This window comes from Alosa pseudoharengus, unplaced genomic scaffold, assembly GCF_046254945.1.
Source record: "Alosa pseudoharengus isolate Yale_2024_CS ecotype anadromous, Long Island Sound unplaced genomic scaffold, YU_APseudo_1.1 YU_APseudo_1.1_scf_5, whole genome shotgun sequence".
NCBI classification, from domain to species: Eukaryota; Metazoa; Chordata; class Actinopteri; order Clupeiformes; family Clupeidae; genus Alosa; species Alosa pseudoharengus.
The window spans coordinates 1,530,559-1,556,165 of NW_027468837.1; the positions used below are offsets into that span (position 1 = coordinate 1,530,559).

General features: G+C 41.0%; 1 protein-coding gene across 1 annotated transcript in view; it reads left to right on the forward strand.

Annotated features, from left to right (window-relative positions):
- Positions 1-25,607, forward strand: part of dock3 (dedicator of cytokinesis 3) — an 835,931-nt gene that overhangs the window by 604,624 nt on the left and 205,700 nt on the right. Inside the window, 2 exon segments of the mRNA XM_076267926.1 lie at positions 24-165; positions 23,529-23,695. Of these exon segments, the coding sequence (XP_076124041.1) occupies positions 24-165; positions 23,529-23,695 (309 nt within the window).

A 25,607-nucleotide genomic window follows, 5' to 3' on the forward strand; every position in this document is an offset into this window, starting at 1 on the left:
TATTATACCCTGTCCTTTTCCAGAACAAGGAGTTTGTTTGTAGGGGTCATGATTATGAAAGACTAGAGGCCTTTCAGCAAAGGATGCTGGGAGAGTTTCCACAAGCTATTGCTATGCAGCACCCAAATCTACCTGAAGAGGCTATTCTACAGTGTGATGCTCAGTGTATCCTTTTAAGGTTTGATCAGTTTGGTGGAAATGTAGTTTATGCTACAAGGGGAAAAAAAGGGCTACAAATGTATATATACAAAAACTGTGGAGAAACTATGACCTTAGATGGCAGAAAGTTGAAATGTGAATTGTAACATAACCTAATTGACGATAGCACACTTACATACAAATGGAGATATCCCTGTTTGCAAAATAACCCTTCAAGTATGTTTTATAATTAAGACTTTGCAACCATTTTTATCCATGGCAAAGTGATGTTCCTTTTCCGTGTTAAAGAGTTGAAACTAGGCTGACTGTATTCAGTGCAACAATGCTAGCCACTGCACCATTAGGCAATGCTTTTCAGAAGCAGAAGGTTCATTTTTGGATGCCCATTTATTTAAAATATAATACTTTTAAAGAGGCCCTATGCAACAATTTTAGCAAAAATGACCTTAATTATGCAGGTTGAGAGTCGTTCTGATGGTTCTACAACACTTTTTGGGTCGTTTGGTGGGTGCTTCGTCTCCCCCTAGTGCTTCTCCGCGGATAAACCGAATATGCAACTTTCTGGTCACGGTCGGAACACATCCGGATGTAACTCGGCGGAAATACTCGAAAATGTAGTCAGATTTAGTCAGATTGTAGTTTCTAAGAAGACTGCAAAACGGACTCCGACTTGGCTTTGTTGCTGTTGAAATTGTAAGTAGCCTATCTTTGGGTGAACTTCGTTTTTGTAATGTGATTTTTGCTCGACCATTTTATTGTGAGCCCTATGTGTTTAGCTTGGTTTATTGATGCTAGCTCGCTAGCTATTGGGGGTTTAGCGTAGCAGTCACTTGCTACCGAAGCTGCAGGGGAGCTATGTCGTGAATAATGCGAGCCCAAATCAGGCGAAAACCCAGAAACAGCGAAGGAATAACCAGACCTGCATAGGGCTTCTTTAAAACTCTCTCAAACAAAAAGATGCGTCAGTCGGACTGATACAAGTGCACAGCATAAAATATTGGGCCCTAATTTGAATAATGGGCAAAGTGCAAAGGATTAAGTGTAAAAATAAACAATTTCAGTTTACTGATTTAACACCATGGGCAAGACCTTAACTGCAAATATTGATGAGTCAGCTCAATCTGCCCACATGCCACACAATAGTAGTGTCAGGTAGCTTAGCAACATGCTGGACAAAAGCGTAAAATATTTTGGGGTATCTCAATGGATCCTAAATATTCAAACTGACTGTCCCACTGTATTTCAGCATTATTTTAACAGTTTAGGGTCATTTTAGGTGAGCAGTTAGTTAAAGGAGCTATTTGTACTGTATCGCTCGTTCAAGCGCCAGTCCTAGGTTATGCCGATTTCAGTCGCTTCTGTGACAGGAGAAGGATGGGTTACGGCGAACAATAGCCTTTGCTAGCCGGGGCTTGCGGCCAAGTGAGAGGAACATGTCAAATTATAGTGCCATTAAACTCAAACTTCTTGCAGTCAAGTGGTCAATCACAGAAAAAAAAAGGCAAGTATCTCCTGGGCAACAAGTTCACCGTGTTCACTGACAACAATCCCCTCCAATACCTGCAGTCAGCGAAACTGGGCGCTCTGGAACAGTGCTGAGTTTCTCATCTCGCCCTCTTTGATTACATCAAATATCGTCCTGGGACAGCTAATTGCAATGCCGATGCCCTTTCTAGACTTCCCACAAGCCCCACTAACACTTTGCGATCTGTGTCACACGGCCTGGATATCCCCCTGCCGATTACAATAGCCAACATGTAAGCCTGAGTGCACCTATCCAAGACTCTTGGATGACAGAATTTTGTATGGTGGACACCATCCCTGGTCGAACCAAAAGAGACCTGAAAGTCCTGCAAGGGACTGATCCCTGTATTTCCAGATACCTGTGGTTTTGGCGACAGGGACGGCCATTACCCGTTAAGATAAGTGGAGTGAACCAAGGGAAGTCCAGCAGCTGATAAAGAAGTGGTCCCAGATACAGGAAGTGGATGGGACCTTGTACCGAGCGATCCAGGCTCCTCCTTCCAGGGATCCAGTGCTGCAGCTTTTACTGCCCAAGGTGTTGCAAGTCGTAGTGCTCACTAGCCTACACAACAACCATGGCCATCTGGGGGTGGACAGGACCACAGATTTGATATGCCAGAGGTGCTACTGGCCCCAGATGTGGCATTAGGTGCAAAAGTGATGTTCTGAGTGTGAGCACTGTGTGGTTGCTAAAGCAAGACAACCCAAGCCAGAACCTTCTTGGGAAATCTGTTAGCCACTAAGCCTTTGTAGATTATCTCCATTGACTTTACTCTCTTGGATTGGACCAGTCCACACAGCACTCCCCAAACAAACTGATGTTCGGTCAGAAGCCACAGTTACCAGTTGACCACCTGTCTATGCTAGTGCTAGGAGACACTTAAAAGAGGCTGCGGCATATCGTAGGCATGGTGGTCCTGACACCGTACCCATATTACCACCTGGCACTCTAGTCTTTTTCTAGTGGGCGGTAGTAGTATACTGGTTAACGAGCTGGGCTAGCGTGCAGTAGCCTGAAAGTTGTCGGTTCAATTCTTGGCTTCCACTGTTATGCCCTTCAGCAAGGCACTTAACCCCAAGTTGCACCGGGGACAATGTGATCCCTTGTAATATAGCTGAAGGCAAACCTGAACCTGACATTCAGATGTCTCTTTTTTAGGGCCCGAGCACCGAAGGGCGCAAGGCCCTATTGTTTTTGTAAGGATTATTATTAGGGCCCGAGCACCGACGGTGCGTGAGGCCGGGACGGCCTTGCGCACCGAGAGGTGCGAAGCCCTATTGTTTTTGGAAAGATTATTATTATTATTATTATTATTAGGGCCCGAGCACCGAAGGGCGCAAGGCCCTATTGTTTTTGTAAGGATTATTATTATTATTATTATAGAGTATTATTATTGTTATTCTACTTTTTTGCTTTCCTGTTTTTGAGGTGGTTAACATGGTCGAAAACTCTTGAAATTTGGCACACACGTCAGGTGTCACGCATCGCAGTTAGGTACAAGAGCTTGACCCCGGGCGTGGCCCAGGGATTCGCTAGCGCCCCCTTAGGTGACTGATCCCGTGGTTGGCAAATATTTAGAGGTGGTTAACATAATCGAAAAGTCTTGAAATTTGGCACACACATCAGGTGTAACACAAAGCAGCTAGGTAAAAAAGCTTGGCCCCGGGTATGGCCCATAGACTCGCTAGCGCCCCCTTAGATGACTGATCCCGTGGTGGGCATATACTTTCAGCTACAAACACCAAATTTGGTAGGTGTGTGTATCTCCCCAAGATGAACGACTTTCGTATGTACAATGCATTAGCCACGCCCAACAGGAAGTGAGGTATTTGGGATTTTGTGCAGACTAATATGTGATGAAATATGTGATGAATCATGATGCCAAAAGAGGTGCTTCCCATGGGTGAAAACGCATGAAATTTGGCACACACATCAAGTGATACAGTGAATAGACAGGGATAAAAGCTTGGCACCAGGCGTTGCCCAGGAACTCCATAGCGCCCCCTTATGTCACTGTGTCTTGTGGTTGGCATATAGTTTCAGATACACACACCAAATTTGGTGGGTGTATGTAACTCCCAAAAACAAACAACTTTTGTATTAACATGCCATTAGCCACGCCCACAGGAAGTGAGGTAATTGAGATTTTGTGCCTTGTGGACATGATCAATTTTAACGTACTCCTCCTAGACGGTTGATCCGATTCATGTCAAAGTTGGTATACATGATGCCGAGATGTTCCTGATTATAAATTGTAAAGCTTTTTTTTTTATATGTTGTAATTTGACGAAATGGCGAAATTATTAACTTTAATACCCTTCCACATAAACAATAAATGTGTCATCACTCACCATGCAAGGCTTGAAATGTTTTATATTTCACAGGTCATTGAAGACCATGTTAATGATAATATTCACATGCCCATAATGCATGTTTGGCATTGCGCCACCAACTGGCAAAAGAAAGAATGACAATTACACTGATGTCACATGATCAATTTTAACATACTGCTCCTAGATGGTTTGTCAGATTCATGTGAAATTTGGCAAACATCATGCCAAGATGTCGCTGATGTTAAATTGTGAAGGGATTTTTGATATGTTATATATTTGATATGATTTTAATATCTCACCACATAAACAGGAAATGTGTCATAAATCACAGTGCATTGAATGAATGGTCTGAAACTTCTCAGGTTAATAGATATCATGATTATGATGATATCCAGACACCCAATGGGCCTGCCTGGCATAGCGCCACCACCTGGCCAAGCAGGAAATGTGCCAGAAATGGACAATGCCTTAAGTGATTGATCTGAAACTTTATAAAATATTGGATATCATTATTGTGATGATATTCACATGCATAATTCACAGGCCTAGCATAGCGCCACCATCTGGCCAAGCAGGAAATTTGCCAGAAATGCTCTATGCTTTGAATAAATGGTCTGAAACTTCTCAGGTTAATAGACATTATGATTATGATGATATCCAGACACTCAATGGGCCTGCCTGGCATAGCGCCACCACCTGGTCAAGCAGGAAATGTGCCAGAACTGGACAATGCCTTAAGTGATTGATCTGGAAGTTTACACAAATTTTTAGACATGTCTAATTTTATTGTCTAACATAGCGCCACCATCTGGCCAACCAAAAAGTGTATCAGAAATGTTCTTTGCTTAAAATGAATGGTCTGAAATTTCTCAGGTTAATATATATTATGATTATGATGACACCCAATGGGCCTGCCTTGCATTGCGCCCCCACCTGGCCAAGCAAGTACATGTGGCAGAAAATAAAATATAAAAAAAAATAGCACACTTATCAAATATGTACATTTCACAAATCCACCACGTCAGTGCTTTGTGGGATTCCAAAATGTCACGGGTTGCGGACCGGAGGTGCTCGGGCCCGCCATTGCCGCTTGCGGCTATATTTTGTAATTGAAATGTGTGCAAATTAGTGCATAATTAATGAGATATTGTTAAATTACATCCATAAACATATATTTTCAGAAAACTTGTAAAAAAATATTGTCTTTACATAAATAATCAACTAGTAAAGTTTCATAAGAATATCAAGGAGTTAAATTTTTTACCCTTTTCACCCATTCTATGTTGCATATGGAGGGCAGTTTTAGGCCGCAAATGCTAATTAGCAGGTTTAAAACTAAAAAAATCAGCTAAGTAAATATGATATTCAGAATCAGCACCCAAAAATTAGGCAAAATACCCTCTTTACAAGTGTTTTCTCAAATTTGATCCCCCAAGTGATAGTAGTCCCAGTCTTAATTATGCATTATATAAATGATGATGTCATCTATGTGTGAAGATGGATCGTGAAAATTTGAAGACAAAAAAAATCTTTTTCCTTAGACTCTATACTAGCAAAATATGCAAAAATACAAGAAAATCCAGCAGGATTACACAAGACACGTGCTATTTTGTTTTTCGCCAGGGAATACACAGTCCAACTCTGAACTCACACTATACTGACTTTGCACTCATTCACTCCTCAGCACTCATGACCCCCCCCCCCACACACACACACACACACACACACACCTACATGACTTTTAGCACTTTTACATTACTCTCCCTATGCTACAGACCTTTTATTTATTTTCTTATTTCATCACACGTCAACACACACACACACACACACACACACACACATACACACACACACACACACACACATATCTGACTTTCTCCAACTTTTGCACATCTCCATAGAACTTTTTATTTATTATTTTTTATTTCTCCTCCATCTATCTACCCATGTCCTTGATTGTCTAGCCTTTCTGCCCCCACCCCACCCCCATCCCCAACACACACACCAAAAAAACACACACACACTTACATCATCACTGTCATCACCTCACATACATACAGCACACTGCTTGCTACAGTAAGCCTCCTCTACATACTTGCTGCACACTGCCCCCCCCCCTCCCTACATACACAGCACATTGTCTTCAGGATCTTCTCCAACACACATCCTCTACATACTTACAGCACACTGCCCCCACCTACCCACACACACACTACACACACACACACACAGTCACTGCTCCACTCCGCTCCCGCCCACACACAAATCTTCACTGTCATCACTCACATACATCATACATACAGTACTCTGCTTGCAATAGTAAGTCCCTTCACCATACTTGCAGTACACTCCCCCCCCCCCCCCTCCCCTACATACACAGCACATTATTTCATCAGGAAGCTTCTCCAACACACATCCCCAACATACTTACAGCACACTGACCCCCCTCCCCCCCAATACACAGCACATTGTCTCATGAGGAAGCTTCTCCAACACACATATTGCACACTGCCATCTCCCCACATACACAGCACACTATCCCATCTCCCCTGTCATCCCCCCAACACACACACCAAGACCCCTGGCAGTTGGGTTAGCCCCTTGAGCCGTGGATCTGCCCAAGGTTTCTTCCTTGGTAAGGGAGTTTTTCCTTGCCCCTGTTGCTCTTGGGTGCTCCTTGTTGGTGCCCCCGCACAATCCCAATCCTCCCCCACCTTTCTTATGCAGCCCTTGCCACTTAATCTACTAAACCCCTTCTACTGCACTTTTTACCCCCCCCATAAATGCACAAATAGGCTGACACCAGACATAATTTCACTGCATTTCTTACTTCCAGTAACTATATGCATGTGACAATAAACTTCCTTGTATCCTTGTATCCTTGTCCTGGCATGCATGCCACAAGATTTTCAGCGCTATTGCTACACCAGTAGGCTACGGAGGAGAAAGGGCCCGTGACCTAAAGCAATTGTTTTTCAACAATCAGGCACGAACCGTATGGGACACGGAATAGCCACAGAATTTTTGCAAAGATATGCTTCCATTGGCTACACCAGAGGAGCAAGTAAATATAGCCAATATAAAGTTAATGTTACAGATGTATGGTCTACAATGAAATATTTTCAAATTTCCACAATGGAGGATGTTTTATAGCGTGATCTCTGACCATTTTTGGATACCCCTGAGTTATACTGTCAAGCAATAGCCTACTGCTCGGTTTGTTCTAGGTGGAATGCAACTAGGACTAGCTCACTATAGCATTACGAGAACCACTGATAGAAAACAATGCAATTTTCCTCAACCTGTTTTCAAAAGTTAGAGGTAGAGGTTTTGATGACTGATATTGTTAAGCTTAGGGTAACACATTAAGCATTTCATTATACGGTTGCCCCCTCTTCCTTCGCATGGAATGGAATAGTGTGGCGGATGTGGCCAGGGGTTGACCATGGGAGTGGGGGCTGCTTAGTAGGCTACTAGCATTCATCTCTGCTTCCATGGCGTTTCTAGTCCTCAGTCCCAACGTAATGGTCGACTCGTCTCCTCGGCTGTGTAATCGCAACCTACAATGGGCATCGCTTTCAAATGATCACTTCAGTCGCGCATTACGAGGCGTGAAGCTGCGTGAAGCTTTAGTACCACTTTCAGCCACTGTGTGTCGCTCTGCCTGCCGCCCCTACTGAAAAAGCAGGAGACTTGCCGAGAGTAATCCCAGCCTACGAATTCAATAACAAAATAAATCATGCATAATTAAACATTACCTCGATTTAGGCTACTTGGGTATGTCTTAAGGCTTGACTACATGGTGGTAACGAAAATCGAAATCGAAATTTGCTGTCTACATTATTGTCAGTGTTGGGGGTAACGCAGCTACGCAAATCAAAACAGTGGTGTGATAATTGAGCCAGCAGAGAAATAACTGTTCAGAATTAATCTGTAGCCTTGGGTAGGCTTTTGCAGAAAACAATGTTGTTGCCGATTTAATACTATCTGGCGACGTTTTTAACAGGCTACGCAATAGAGGCTTAGACAACTATGACCCACGTTTTGGTTTCGTAAATTAATTTGCCCTACTTCTTGACTGCAATGTAGTCAATTGACTGCTTGACATGTCATTTTTATTTTTCTGTACAATAAACAAATACATCTGCTTTATGCCGCAGAATTACATTCATATTTGGCTGACTTCTGCAGACGCGCAAAAAAACACTGCCAGGCCATCCTTAAAAATATTTTCGTTTGCCGTAACCCGACCGACCCTATCAAATTTAGAACCGACCCAAATATTTATTTTTTTCCCCTTTTAGTCCGACCGACTTGCCGGTTGTAAACTTGCGTTAAGACCGACCGATTTTTTTTTACTCTAAACAACCAATACAAATAAAATACTATTTATTTTAGTAGGCCTAAGTATTGTGAATATAAATTGCCTACATACAAACGTAGGCTCTCTTAAATAAAACCCTGTGGCGTCATCTCTACACCATTGGTTTACGCATGTCACACTATGGCCTATACGCTTTGTTTCATTCACACAAACATCTCGACTCAACGCTTATTACTTGGCACGAAGCTCTGGAAGAACTGTGCCCAGAGTACACAACTGTTTCACCAGCACATTTAAATGACTTGACTAAAACCGTGCATAACTGGAGGTACACCTGTTATCTGAGCAGTCTGTATGTCCTCATTTTGCGAATGCGAGGATGATATGAGTCTGTTGCATAGATGTCCGAGTCACGCATAATGTTTGAAAACCACTGGCTCGTAATCACAATAATTTAACACACGACAGTTGGATACTTCATCATGTTCCCATGCCTACATTTTGGTGAGTAGCATAGAGATCGTTAAAACAATAAAGTATGGCTCTCCGTTTGGGACATCGAAAACGTATATTTTTAATAGGGTAGACTACCGTCGGAGATACTGACTTGCAAAGGCCTCGGGATAACACGTTATCTCCACTATCATCAGTCAATGCCTCCTTGATCAAAGTGGGGAATGAAAGAAAAAGTTTGAGAACCACCGGCTTAACAAGTTACCTGCAGTCCAGAACACACAGAATATTGCAACAGAAAGTTGCCTTTATAATCAACTACTATTTGTTCCAACAGCATTCAAACAAAGCCTGTATAAAAGTGAAAAAATATATATTCCATAAGAAGTAAAATAAAATACTGTTACTGTAGTAACTGTATCCCAAGCTTCAGCTCCCCACGTCTGTAACAGGCAGACGTGACACCGCTAAATTCTCAGCTTGTTTATACCCCACACAGAACGCGTAAGACCGCTAGGCCCATCACTGTGGGGTGTACGAGCAAGATGTTTTTGGTGCTCTGCATGTTCTTAAATAACAATGATCATAAGTAGCCTAATATTCGACCATTATTTTGTGTAAATGCATTGGGTTAGACACCAGGGGCCATATTCACAAAGCCTTTTATCTTACCACTAGAAGTAGGCTACTCCTAAATAGCAATAAAAGATTTTAGCTATTTGAGTTTCTCTTATTAAGTTATTCACAAAGCCTTTCAGACCTAGGCTACTCTTAGTAAGGAAATTCCTGAACAGATTCTGGGGCTGAGCGCTCTAGAATCTTTGACTAACAGTCTAAGACTGAGTGAGTCTTCATTGCTATGGATGACGTTATTACTCATGAACGAGCTTGACTGAAGTGACCACCTTGATTGGCTGATGATTGTAACGCGGGAATGATTCCAAACACCTCCCTTACGATGAGTGGCAGGTGACAGGTCTGAGAATGCGTGCGCTACACAAGGACAGAAAATGATGAATAACTGAATAAAAAGGCCTAGCCTAAATGAATTAAGAGTAAGGCAAAACAAAGTAGTAGCCTAGTAGCCTAATGAAACATACGGATTGATGTAGTATCTTTGTAACATTATTAAATTAATCTGTTACTATGCCTATGCCTACGTTTGCAAAAGAGAACATTTTAATTTGATTTACAATAATGTTACATTTAATTTACATGTTGACAATGAGTAGCCTAGTTTTGGTTGTTGGTGGCGTTATTGCATGTTAGTTATGCCTACAATGCAAAATTGCTTCCTCACGATTGGAAGCTCCTTTAGCCGCATAGGATTTCAAAACAGGCGAAATGCCACCAAACCGGTTTGTGAATAGGTCTGTGAGTTAGGAGTCCTCTTGACTTCTTTTAAGCTGTCACAGCTGGTGGGAAGGTGTGATTTGTTGGGGGCAGGGCCGGATTAACTGGGCACAAATGTCTGATGACCCCCCCTGCCCCCCAGTCAATGTGAATCGGGTGGTCAGTTAATAGGCTATGCCGAAATAGTTTTCAACATTTTGAATATTAGTGTCAGGTGAATTAGGAAATGTTCTCAAAGTAGCCTTATGGCTGAAAGCTGCTTGGGATCCCCCCTGTCAAGCAATATAACCATACAATGCGCGCACTCATTGTTTCAAAATGAGTAAATTCGGCTTTGTCAGAACTGAGCTGTGGACGACACGGCACGGCATGCCGAATTGAAAATAAATTAACGCAACGCAACACAGACCCCGCTTCTCTCGCGTCAGTTACTGACATGAACGAAACACAGAACCCGCTTCTCTCACGGCAGTCACTGACAGTAGCCTAGAATAAATGCATGGGGAAAAAAACTTCCCCATGACAAAGACATCGTAAAACACTGAAAGTTAATATTTTGTCACTATAACATACATCTGTCCTTTGTCAAATGTGTTATGTTCCAAGTAGCCTAGTGCGTAATTCTGCTTCATAAAGTTGAACAAATACATTTGCTTATTTCACAGAAAAATATAAATAGCCAGTTAGGGTCTACAGTGCAGAGTTGGTAAGTTATGGTAGGCCAACTTGGAGTGAACATACAAACAGGGGAAATTCTTTCTCTAGTAGCTGAGTAGCCTCAGGTGCGCACGTAGACATAAGGCCGAACATGCAAGCGCCAATGAATCGTGCTCTTACGACAATCACGCCTTTAAACTTAAATAGGTTAACATCACTCTAAGTTCGCCTTCAAGCAAGGAAAACGATGATTTGAAGACATCTGTTTCGTTGGAAGGGCAACAGGGCAACACAGAGACAGGCCCGATGGCAGGGCTGTTATGAGAGTATTAAAATATGGGATATTCCAGGGGAAAACATTAAAACGGCAGGACAGCGGGGGGAAGTTAAGATACGTGAGAAACACGGAAAAAGTTGGCATGCATTGTTTCGTTCCCCGTGCACAGGGATTATTTGTCATATTATTAATCAAATATGATTATTTGTGAAATTGTGCAAACAGGCGCAACACAACCTATCACTCTGGAAAGAGGAGTGAAACAAGGATGTCCCCTATCTCCGTATTTATTCATCATAGCTATTGAAATATTGGCAGAAAGAATAAGATCTAATGAAAACATCAGAGGTTTGCAATTAAATGGCATAAATTCAAAACTATTAATGTATGCAGATGATACAACCTTCATGATCAGACCAGATATAACATCCTTGCAAAACCTCATAATGATATGGATCACTTTACAAAAATATCTGGATTAAAGCCTAATTATGGAAAATGTCTAATAATGAGATTAGGTTCACTAAAATATACAAATTTCAAACTACCATGTGAAATGCCAGTGAAATGGACAGATGGAGACATTGATGTATTAGGTATCCATATACCAGATAATATGAAAGAAATAGCCACTCTTAACTTTAACATCAAATTAAAAAAGCTCTCAAAAATTGTACAGCCCTGGCATGGAAATAAACTGACCATCTTTGGTAAAACAACGCTTGTAAATACACTGATTTTGTCACAGTTTACTTACCTGATCCTGGCTCTACCAACACCGGCAGAAACGTTTTATAAGGAATACGAACAACAAATATTTAAATTCATATGAAATGGAAAGAAAGATAAAATCAAACGCACATATCTAATGACTATAATGTAGGTGGTACAAAATTACTGAACTTGAAGGCTATGAACCTATCATTAAAGGCCTCCCTCATTCCCAAATTTTATTTCAATAAGGAGTGGTTTTCTAGTAGACTCTTAGGAAAGGCTCATCCTATGTTTGAAAAAAAAACTATTTCCATTTATACAAATACAACCCTCACAGTTTTTTGTAATGAAGGATATTTTTTCTGAACTGTCGTCCTTTTTGACAGAGGCACTGCAAAGTTGGCTGCACTTTCAGTACCATCCTCCAGAAAACAATGACCAAATTTTACAACAGATGCTATGGATTAACTCTAATATACTGAGTGGAGGTGCCACAATGTTCTTGAAGCAAATGTTTGAAAAAGGTATAATGTTTGTAAAAGATATTATAAAGGAAGAAGGGGGATTTATGTCATACTCACAAATAACACAAGTATATGGGCGAATATGTACTTTGCAACAATACAATCAATTAATTGGAGCCTTACCACAACAATGGAAAAGAAAAGTTAATGCGATTGCAGGTTCATACTTAGTTTGTAGACCAGATATAAAACAGACCAGGTGGCTAAAAAAAGCAAAGGTTAATAAAGAACTGTATAATTTTTATCTACAAGCTAAAAATCTGGTGGCAATACCCTATAACATTTTTGACAGTTGGGATAGATTGCTAGACATACCAATATCATGGAAGCAAGTCTTCACAACTTTGTATGGAACAACAATAGATACAAGAGCAAGATATTTTCAATATAAATTAATCTATAAGTATTTAGCTACGAAAAAAATGTTATGGATTTGGGGGAAGGAGTTAACACCAAGTTGTCGATTCTGTAAGGAGGAGGAGACAACAGATCATTTATTCTGGTATTGCTCACCAGTTGCTTTGTTTTGGATTGAAGTGGAAAGGTGGTTATTGGGTTATGATGTAATATTGCGATTGGATCTTCTCACAGTGCTTCTGGGTGATCTTTCAGCGGAAGCTCACGCTCTTCAGAACATCATTATTTTGTTAGGGAAAATCTTAATCTTCAAAACAACCGACATACATGAATTGAGTATAGGGAGACTTAAAAACCACGTTAAAGTTTACTGTGAAACTGAATGTATGATCTATGAATCCAAGGAAGTGCATTATGCAGAAAGATGAAGTAAAATAAAGAAAGTGGAAGGATGGAGCAGGTAGAAAAGAATGACTATTCCAACATGTTGCTGTATGATTCAGGAATTTGTTGTCCCTTGGAGGTTGGGAGTAGGTGTGTGCGTGTGTGTGTGTGCGTGTGTGGTGGTGGGGGGGGGGGGGATTTGTAGGTCGGTCGGGAGGATGTGGCTTGGATGGAGGGACTTTTTTTTTTTCATTCTTCATTGGTTTGTTTTTTCCCTTTTATATATTTTTCCTTTGTTACTGGTGATTTTGTTATTTTTTATTTTATTGTATTCTGTTTGTAAAGATGTAAGAGCTACTCTGTATCCGTTTCAAGCTTCAACAGATAACTAAAACAGACACCAAAAAACACATTTAAAAAAATAAATAAATAAATAAACAAATAAAATTAAAATAAATTAAAATAAATTAAATTAAAAAAGGTGGAGGTGGGATTTAAAAAAACACATTTGAAAAGGAAGGACTGGTAGCATGCAAGCTCACGGGAAAGATTGATTTAAGAACGTTATCACAGTGTGTGGCTGTGGCGCAAAGCAGCGCGGGCAGAAGACAGCGACAATTGGCAGGGAGGGTCATGTCTTTTTTAACAATTCTGTCGGAGGGTCATTGAACAATTTCTAGCAGGCAAGGGAGGGTCATGCAACTTTTGACTGAAGCACTCAAAATTCCTCCGGTGGCCCCTTCAATAAATAACGAACAGTCCCTAGATTGCTGCTGGGCTATATGTCTTGGTTCATGTCTGTTAACAACTTATTGCCGTCAAACGCGTACAGTGGGTCCCAGTTAAAAATTGACACTTCATTCACAATCATGGTGAATGCTGAAATGTAAGTACAACTGCAGCCGCTTGGGGGCAGATTAGTCCGCTGTGGAGTTTCACGGTCGAACCAGACGGCGCATTCGACAGCAAGGGCTGTGATTGGCCGAGTTTTCAGTGCGTTTCTCTGTGTTTTTAGCAGCCCCTGCAACATGCTAGTCCACTGTAGCCTAAGCCTTGTACATAATGTTAAACATAGTTTTGGATTCAGTGGCAAGATTTCTTGATTGTACAGTGTCTGTCTCTCAGTAATGTTTTAAAATGAGAGCTTCGTCAGCTGGCAGTAGGCTACTTTGTCGGTAGTCATGAGAAGTTCGCTTGCTAACAGAACATAAATATGCTGCCTAGAAACCTTGTGAATAGTTCTGATTTTTTTTACTACACTAACGAGGTTGAAATATAGACTTTGCCTACAGCATCTCCTTAACAGTAATGTTAACAAAATGACAGCATTCATATGACAAAGAAAAACGAATTCGGTCACTCAAGACTGTGCCACAGCAACCAGTGTAGGCTACAGTCCTACCCAATAGGCCTACTCGAAGCAGATAGCGTTGTCTGACGGTCGAGTGGGTTAATGCACGTATTTCCAGAACAGGTCTGCAACTTTCAGGCAGTTCTGAGTTCGAATCTAGGCAGGAGCAGAGCCATATAAAGGCCTATTGTTATCATTTTTTGCAAGGTGTTGCTCCTGGCAATACTTGTTTATAAGACGTTTGGTGATTAATTGATAGCTGTTTTTGGGACACGTTAAACGTTCTTTATAATGAGCGCATCCGGGGAGTAAAACGACTGTTACGCGCTGTTACAACTGTAGGCTACAATGATTGCAATACAAAAATATGCGCGTGTTAGTTTAGTTAGTTTTGTGATGTTTTGCACTTTTGCCTCATGTGTTTTCAGGTTTGAGGGCTTTTTTGGCAAGATTGACCTTGGTTAGACTCTGCATATGTTATTTCTCCGTATGGAAAATAAAGTCAATTTTCGACACACGTCTGTTATTAGTTCAATAACAAGTGTTGCTTGTTAAAACATGTGACTAGTGAAACTCAAATGATTTTAGAAATATTTAGCCAAAGCCAAAAAGTGTTAGAGAAGGAGAGACGCCGGTGCAGCTCAGATGTCTTCTTAATTGTCTTTGTCTTGTCTATTCTTTAGTAAAAGGTGCAGAACATTATTAAACTTTGACTAACGTTTCGATGTTCGTTTAGTAAAAGTTTAATAATGTTCTGCACCTTTTACTAAAGAATAAAGAAAATTAAGAAGACATCTGAGCTACACCGGCGTCTCTCCTTCTCTCTAAAATATCTGTCCTGGCCTGGTTGCAACGGATTGTGGCCAAACGACAGAAGCGCGGAGAACCCTCCTTTGTCTACCAAAAAGTGTTACTTTGTGCCCCACGCTCCCCCACTGCTTGTGAAAGAAGGGGATGGGGGAGGGGGGCTTAACGTGAAAAAGCTTATGCTGCTTTCGAGATGTCTCGTAAATGTCTCGTAAATCCGCCGCCCGAGTTGGAAAGTGTAAATTACCCATAGTTTGAGATGAGATGACATTTTTTATGGATATTTTTTTGCATATGTACTGTGTTGGTCATGTTAAAGTTGATGTAATGCTCTTACACACTAGATTACATTGCTGCTTCAATCCGGTCACCAATTCATGCATTGCACGGTCTTGCTGTGCCTGCAATACAATGTAACAATTTGTTTTCCAGCCGTTTAGCTAGAGGCTACATGTAGCACAAAACAATAACAATGACTAGCCTCCTGCTAATGCCCCTCGTGGCTCGAAAGAAAGGCCTTCCTAAAGCCACTCATTGGTACATGTTGTACGTGTGAGTGTACGATGATTTACGAGACATCTCGAAAGCAGCATTTATGTCACAAAACGGCAACGAGTCGTTTTAGGCTACAGGCCTTCATAATGGTAGGCTACAGGAAGTGGGGGGGGGGGGGGTATGGGATGCCGTCATCTATCGTCTTTCCAGGCACACAGCTCGTTATATAGCATATCGACTGCCTTAACAGATAGGCTTTGCTCTTGGGTTTGGCCTTACAGCAAACTCAATGCTCTTGTTGCTTGCAGTTTGTTAAATAAAGCGATGCCGTTTACATTATTTATTTCTGATTATTTGCGTCTTTTGATGTATTTTGCATCATTTGCTTGTTAGGCTGGGCTAATGTCAATGTCCTGTACAGGTCAATGTTCAACAATTGCTGGTGTAGGCCTAGGCCAGCGGTTCCCAAACTTTTCCCCCCGCGTACCACCGCCTATATTCCGACTCGGCTCGCGTACCCCCACCATCCGACACATAAACACATAAAAACGTAACGCATTCTATAACCCCGCCCCCCCGCGTTGACAATATTTGTCCGTTTCCCGGTTTTAGGTGCGTGCATTTGGTCAGTTAAAAAGTTATGAAAAGTAGCCTGCATAGTAGCCTAACTACATCCACATACAATATCTTATAATAGGCCTACAACAACGCCTGACAAGGATGTATTCGTTTGGACAATATTAGGCTATACAGCCTAGAAAGACTAAACAGGCTACCTTTAGTTTGTTAAATGTAAAGCCTAGCTTAATGTTACCTTTCTTGCCCATCTGAAATAACTCCTAGCTTTGCTCCTTCCCTCCTTTCTGTTTTTGTTGTTTTCAAAAACCTGTTATATCCGCGAAACTTTCCCCCCACGGACCACGGACCATCCAACGCATTCAAAAGTAGCCTAACGCATTCTATTAGCTATTCCAGACGTCATGTTTAATAAGCTGCCCTTTTTTTGATGAACACATAGAGTTTATAAATGATATCCTTTAATTTCATGTTTCCATATCATTATGACCTGATTCGAAATTATGTATTTCTTCATGAATTAATTACAAAAATTTAAAATGTTCATTTTACACCTGTCCGCCATAGCCCTTTTCATCTCGCGTACCCCCTAAAAGCAGCTCGCGTACCACCGGGGGTACGCGTACCACAGTTTGGGAATCCCTGGCCTAGGCTATTAATCAATTAGGAACTGTTCGTTATTTATTTAATTAAGGGGCTACCGGAGGAGTTTTGGGAGCGTTGACAAGACGTGACCCTCCCTCGCCAGCAAGAATTTTTTCTATGACCCTCCAAAGTGATTGAGAAAAAACACATGACCCTCCCCAGTCCCAACAATTTATTGATGCCTTAGGCTACTGGGTCAATTTGGGAGCTTGCATGCTACGACTCCTTCCTTGAAATGCCTTGAAAAGGCTGTCGTTTGCACAATTTCACAAATAATCACCGGGACCGAAACAAACCTGTCAACTTTTCCCGGTTTTATCGCGTATTTTAACTTTTTCCTCGCTGTCTTAGGAGGAGCTGCAGGGCCGTCGCAAGGGGATGCGAGGCCCTGTGCGAACTTGACAGATGCAAGGCCCTTTTCACTTACGTGCATCAAATCATGCGATAGCTTACTTTACACATAGCCAAGGCTACCGTCGGTGTATTTTAATAGTAGCCTAGTCTAATAAGCTACACCAGCTTGCCTTTAAGAGGGGAAATTCAATTGTATAGCCTATAACATTAGCTGAGTCACATATTTGGCCATATGGTGTTTATCATAGGCTACATCACGAAACCAAATAGTGTAACAAAGGCGAACACTTTAACAGGGGGAATTAATTGGGCATGAATCATTGTGCTGAACGGTATTTGTCAATGAGCAGAAACACACACGACATTCAAACTATTGATAAGATGTACTGGTCTGTATCTATAGGCTAACATTGGACAAATAAATGACACTGACTCGCCATATCCTGACTCCGGAAAAAAAACATTTTCTTGCTTTGCCGCAAACTCGCAAACTCAGCAATGAAATCATAGGCCAGTTTGCAGGTAGCCTCACGTCTTTTTCATAGAAGGGAGAGCCCAGTCTCTCCTGTGACATGGAGGTGCGCAAATAGTTTTTAATAGCCTGTTCAACTTCGAAAAGCTTCGTTCACCCGATGCCAGTCACTGATCGCAATTTCAAAGTTCGGAAAGCTTCATCTTTTTAAGTTTTAAGTGCAGTGGCCCCTATCTGCCCCCTTTGGAATTATATCTCGAGCCTATTATAAGGTCCAGTGCGTTATGTCCTGGGATTCGGATGTGCTCAAAAAGAAAAGAAAAAACACTTTTTTATAGATTGTTATGAGGAGCAATGTGAGAGAGAAATTTGATGATCATTGATCGTTGTTTTGGGACGTTAAGCTTTTTCCATAGGCGTCAGTGAAGGAGATTGAAGAATGACCATTTTTTTATACGAAAATATTTCTTAACTACAAAAACTCAGTGTCTAAAAACTCAGTGTCATTCAGACTCAACCCTCTTGTTGTTTTATTATCTTTTTCGTTGTCGTTTGAACGTTGGCAAGCAGGCATGTTGCAGTTGCAATTTAAGTGAAATTTCTACAGTAGGCCTACAACATGCTGTTAGGCTGGGCTACTGTCAATGTACTTGTACAGGTAAATGTTCAACAATTGCTGGTGTACAGGTTATATAATCAATTAGCTAAATCATTTGTCCAGCTGTTTAACATTTTTTTCGTGCTACATTCAAACGCAAAAGGTGCTTTGATATATTTTTCGTTTGAACGTCAGCAAGCAGGCATGCTTTGGTTGCAATGAATGAGGATAATTGCTTTTTTTTGCATTATTTTGAATATGACTCGCTCCAGTCTCAACATCACAACTTTTTCCACACGCTAAGTTCTAACACACATAGGCCTATCCCCTCTCGCTTTCTCTCTCTCCACCCCTGCACACGGTGCTTTCTTAAAGGAGCTGCACCATTTTACAACAATTGCATCTACATTTTCATATTAGAATGTTTTGTCAAGTGTAAGCTTAAACTACCGTGATCAATTTAAGTTCCCGTGCCCCCTCTGCGTCATGGAAGCAGTAAGTCAGTCGCATCAAAAATAGTAGTGGCACCCAAGTGACACCTTGTGGTTGTTTGTGTCAACTGCAGTTTGTGCCATTTCTGCTGAGAAAATGGGGTGCGTGATTCATGAAGGAACCCGTCCAAACTTAACGGGGACCCACTGTAGCCTATCTCACGGTTGCATCCATTACAAACAAACATGCAATGTGAACGTCTGGGATTGGGAAGAGCACTAAATGCTCTACTGAATAAGCACGAAGTCAAACCTTTAAATGAAAAACACTCTTTAAATATAGCCGCAAGCGGCAATGGCGGGCCCGAGCACCTGCGGGCCGCAACCCATGACATTTCAGAATCCAACAAAGCACCGACGTGGTGCATTTGTAAAATGTACATATTTGATATGTGTGTTATTTGTTTTTGCATGTTATTTTCTGGCACATTTACTTGCTTGGCCAGGTGGGGCAATATGCAAGGCAGGCCCATTGTGTGTCATCATAATCATAATATATATTAACCTGAGAAATTTCAGATTATTCATTTTAAGCAAAGAACATTTTTTATACACTTTTTGGCCAGATGGTGGCGCTATATTAGGCATGTGAATTACACATGTGAATATCATCACAATAATGATATCCAATATTTTATAAAGTTTCAGATCAACCAATAAAGGCATTACCAATTTCTGGCACATTTTCCTGCTTGGCCAGGTGGTGGCGCTATGCCAGGCAGGCCCATAGGGTGTCTGGATATCATCATAATTATAATATCTATTAACCTGAGAAGTTTCAGACCATTCACTCAAAGCATAGAACATTTCTGGCACATTTCCTGCTTGGCCAGATGGTGGCGCTATGCTAGGCATGTGAATTATACATATGAATATCATCACAATAATATCCAATATTTTATAAAGTTTCAGATCAATCACTTAAGGCATTGTCCATTTCTGGCACATTTCCTGCTTGGCCAGGTGGTGGCGCTATGCCAGGCAGGCCCATTGGGTGTCTGGATATCATCATAATCACGATATCTATTAACCTGAGAAGTTTCAGACCATTCACTCAAAGCATAGAGCATTTCTGGCATATTTCCTGTTTGGCCAGATGGTGGCGCTATGCTAGGCATGTGAATTATATGTGTGAATATCATCACAATAATGATATCCAATATTTTATAAAGTTTCAGATCAATCACTTAAGGCATTGTCCATTTCTGTCACATTTCCTACTTGGCCAGGTGGTGGCGCTATGTCAGGCAGGCCCATTGGGTGTCTGGATATCATCATAATCATAATATCTATTAACCTGAGAAGTTTCAGACCATTCATTCAATGCACTGTGATTATATGACACATTTCCAGTTTATATGGTGAGATATTAAAATCATGACATATTACAACATATCAAAAATCCCTTCGCAATTTAACATCAGCAACATCTTGGCATAATGTTAGCCAAATTTCACATGAATCCGGCAAACCGTCTAGGAGGAGTATGTTAAAATTGATCATGTAACATCAATGTAATTGCCATTCTTTCTGTTGCCAGGTGGTGGCGCTATGCCAAATATACATTATGGGCATGTGAATATCATCACTACCATGGTATTCAAAGACCTGTGAAATTTAAAACATTTCAAGCCATGCATGGTGAATTAAGACACATTTATTGTTAACGTGGAAGGGTATTAAAATTCATAGTTTCGCCATTTCGTCAAATTACAACATATCAAAAAAAGCTTCACAATTTAGAATCAGAAGCATATTGGCATCATGTATACCAACTTTCACATGAATCGGATCAATCGTCTAGGAGGAGTACATTAAAATTGATCATGTCCACAATGCACAAAATCCCAATTACCTCACTTCCTGTGGGCGTGGCTAATGGCATGTTAATACAAAAGTTGATTGTTTTTGGGAGTTACACACACCCACCAAATTTGGTGTGTGTATCTAAAACTATATTCCAACCACAAGTCAAAGTGACATAAGGGGGCGCTATGGAGTTCCTGGGCCAAGCCCAGTGCCAAGGCTTTTCCCCTGTGTATTCATGGTACCTCTTGACGTGTGTGCCAAATTTCATGAGTTTTCACCTATGGGAAGAACGTCTTCTGGCATCACAATTCATCACATTTTAGTCCGCACAAAATCCCAAATACCTCACTTCCTGTTGGGCGTGGCTAATGCATTGTACATACGAAAGTTGTTCATCTTGGGGAGATACACATACCTACCGAATTTGATGCGTCTAGCTGAAAGTATGTGCCAACCACTGCCTCAATCACCTAAGGGGGCGCTACTGAGTCCCTTGGCCACGCCCAGGGCCAAGCTCTTGTACCTAACTGCTTTGCGTGACACCTGATATGTGTGCCAAATTTCAAGCGTTTTCGACCATGTTAACCACCTAAAAAAAGGAAAATGCTCTGAGACAAAGTTAAAATAATAATAATAATAATAATAATCCTTACAAAAACAATAGGGCCTTGCGCCCTTCGGTGCTCGGGCCCTAATAATCAAAAAAAAATAAACCGCTAATGAAGTAAACTTGTGACCATCAAAAATCGTTTATCGCCTGTAACTCCGTGATAACAGGACGTAACAGAAAGGCATTTGGCTGAGCAACGGAGGTTAATATGCTCTATATTTTGTCCAAATGATGTCTGTCTATCATCGTTGCACTCGGAGAAAACCAGAATGTTTAATTTGTCCTGCGTTTCTTCTACGGCTGCAAACGGGATTCACTCGCAGTTAACCAAATATTTCTTTATTAGGGCAGGGCAGGCATATTTCTGGCTATTAAATTATTTCTAAACCAGTCTGCTAAAGTCTGTAGTGAAGTCTGTGTAGGGTTTTCCAGGCTCCATTTCTTTTTACGAGACACCCTGCTCACTTGAGCCATCTACCGGTTGTTTGGGTTGTTGCAGCGTCTCACTGGGAAAATACAAATTAATGATTAGTGATACCGTGTGATACCGTGTGATCCCACGCACGGACCGCGAGTGAAGCTGGCCAAGTCGACGCACTGCCCACTGTAGGGAGGGCGCATCACTAACGTGTATGCTTGTATTCCAGTCAACGAAGATATGTGTACTTTACGTGGAAAGTACTTGTTACCCAAAAAAAGTTCTTTTTTACTCATTTGCGTTACTTGTAAACCATTACTACCCACCACTGGTCACCGTGGACCAAGGAAAGAAGGGCCGGAAACCAATGTCTCCCTGGCTACTGCGGTGCCACTAACAGAACTCTGTAGCCCTCTTGAGAGACTGTTCAACATATGAGGGATCAAGGATAGAGGGGGGAAAGGGATATAGCAATTCTTCCGGCTTCTCTTGAGACAACACATCTAGGCCCAACGGGCCTCTTGGATAACTTAGGGAAAGCCACATCTGGCAATTGGTCATCTCACTGGATGCAAAGAGGGCTATACCAAAGCGAGCCCACAAATTCGCCACCACCTCTGGGTGCAGTCTCCATTCTCCTGAGAGAGGCCCTTTCAGCCACTACTGCAGGGGGTGGGCTCTAAGGAGACTGAATAGTACCACCATCACCACTGCAAAGATCAACCAGAGCATTTTCTGGAAGCAAATCAGATCTAGCTCAGGCAAAATGCATATGCAACCACCAGAATTCTTGCCACTGTGGCGAAGTGAGAGTGACCCTCATTGCGAGGGTATTCAGGTGGAACCTGAATCTGTGAACTACCTGACCTATAACCAAAAGACGTCTTTTAAGTCGATGGTGGATTGGGATTAAATTCGCACTGGCTTCCAGATTAAGGTTGTTCACCTCTAACTCGAAAATGTATGAATAATACTGTACCAAGATGAGACTATAGATATAATATCTAACAACCAAAACATATTGGTGCTTGCTCCACATCAAACACACATACAGTAAAAGGAGACATAGCCTACTAAATATCACTGCAACACAGACAAAACCATTTGATGTAGCTGATGCTGGGCTGATATGGGGGTTAAATGTGATTCATCTGTTTTTTACATGTTTTTTCTGACATGTCATTTGTAAAACAACAAATATGGCCTTATATGGACACAGGACCTACTGAAGTGCACTAGTCTCAATTGTTATTTGTTCATAAACACCTCAGAAAATGTCATGTTTTGTCCAGACTGCCCCTATTTTTAATTGTCGGTGAAGACTTGAGTAGCCTACAGCGAAATTTATCAAACCAGAGTCTGTCTAAACATTGTCTGGTCAAACTACTGTGTACTTTGGTTAAATGTTTTGCATAGTCAACAAGTTCGCAGGTCTGCAAATTGATCTGTGAGCTTCATTCAACCACCCAAACACTCCCTTACATTGAGCTAACCGTAATAGACATCACAAAAAAATGCGCTATAAAAGCTCTATTGTAGAATTTACAGCAAATTATTGGTGGAAAGGTCTATATTATAATGTTATAGCAGTAAACTACTGTTAACAATGATAATGTTGCAATCTCACAAAGTCAGGTGTATCTACAGTATGGCTTAATTTCCATTTATCGAGAACCAGCATTCAGATACATGATTTCATGTCCATTAAAATAGAAATATTTATAGAGGGTCCCAGATATTAAAGGCTTCATTTTGATTGTTTGGTAGATTTTATATAATTGTTATTAGTTCACTGAACTGCTATACCTTTGCTGGAATAATTTTCTTGACAAAAGTCCACAGATTTGCAAATCTATGCAGTCAATCCCATTCCTGAGAGTTTGGACGTCCTGCAGTTGGACCGTGTGCCTGACCGCATTAAGAGTTTCTATCGTGTGAACAATGTAAGGCGGTTCCGCTATGACAGGCCCTTCCACAAAGGCCCTAAAGACCATGAGAATGAATTCAAGGTAAGTCTGATACATATGAGCTGCTGTATTTGTAATTTTCCAAAGCCTTATGTAACACTGTATTGTACTATCCAGAAGTACTCCAACGCCAAATCAGAAAAAGCTCAGATGTTGTGTAAAATACAAATAAAAACACAATGTAATAATCTGCAAATCTCATAAACTCAAATTTAGTTGCAAAAAGGACACCGACAACATATCAAATGTTGATATTGACAAATTTGGGGCCGGTTCCCCGATAACGCTCACTCTTAGCGCGCTAAGAAGACTCAAAAGATATATCTTACCAAAGTTGTTTATGTTCCTAAGTGTGTTCCCCGAAGTGTCCCTTAGGAAGCTTCTTAACACGCTGCCTCTTACGTTCTACGTTACAAAGGCGCTGTCCCAAGTGAAGGTGCTGAATTAGTTGGCATCGATTGCTCAGGAATCGATTTTCTACTTCACATGAAGGTGCATGACGGCGTTAAGAAACACAACACGTTCTATGCAAATGAAACATTCCTCAAATTATTCCAGTAACATTTATTTTAACATAGTTTAAGTTATCAGTAAAATATAAACTATTAACTAAATTATCAAATTGTCAGTAATATGTTCACACGATATGTTGTGAGACTAACCGGGTAGGCCTATCCCTCGCTAATCATCCACTATCCTGTTGTCCCACTTGTGCCGCTTCTTGACATGGATTTAACAACTTCTTAAAATGATGTAGACACTTTTATATTAATGGTAAGGTACCTTACAATTATAATTGATTGGCAAGCAGCTGCAGTTACTTCTGTTTAAGGCGGTATTGATAGATAGATAGATAGATAGATAGATAGATACTTTATTGATCCCCAGGGGAAATTCAAGGTTCAAATTAAAAAAATGATTGCCATTGGTTAATGTTTTCAATAAAAAGCAACCTATCTACAATGAACAGAGAGACATTTAGATAGGGTGGGGAAGCAACGTAAAAAAGGGGCACCAAGCTTCTCGTCAGAGGAACTTGAAGTTTTGCTGGACGAGGTGAGCTTGCACAAGGTGACTCCGTTTTCCAGCTTTCGGAATAACTTGTGCAACAGCAACAAAAAAGAGCTATGGAGCGACATGGACTACACGCCGTTTTTGATTTAATGCAAGGACACGTTGGATCGCTGCCATAGGCCTAGTTGGTCGCTTACTGGACACCACCATGCTTACCCATTTATAGATCTTAGCCATTTAGAGGCAAATTCTTTGCCAGCTTTTAATTATCAAGTGATTGCCAATTTGAACGCTTTAATGACATTACTAAATAGCATAGGCTAATTACCACCATATTAGTTCTGATACCAAAAAAAAAATATATATATAATCAGTCTTAAAATGTCCATAACATAAAATCATCATTGAGCCACAACATTGTCAACATACTGTCGGCCTACCATAGTTTGACTTGTACTGAGCTGCGCTGATTTCTAAAGACTGCTGCACAGTGGCGGCGACTAGCGTCTTGAGAGCTCAAACAACGCTAAGAGAGAGCTTACGAATGGTCCAGACCAACCTTACGAACGTGTGACTTACAGAAGATATACTTAGCGTACGAACGTGTCGGGAATCGTGCCATAACGTTAAGAGATAGGTTAAGGAATAGGTTAAGAACTACTTAGCGATAAGAACGTTTTGGGGAACCGGCCCTTGATTATTTCAAAAAAAGTTGGGACAGAGGAAATAAAATACTGGAAAGGTTGTGTAATAATAAAGAAAACCAAAGGAGGAATGTTTCACAACTAATTAGGGTGACTGGCAACATGATTGGGTATGAAAAAGAGCATCCCATAGAAGCAGAGTCTCTTAGAAGTAAAGATGTAAGGATCTTTGTCACTCTGTGCAAATCTGCAACAATGTACATGAAATTGTGACGTATTTGGGGAGTTCATCATCT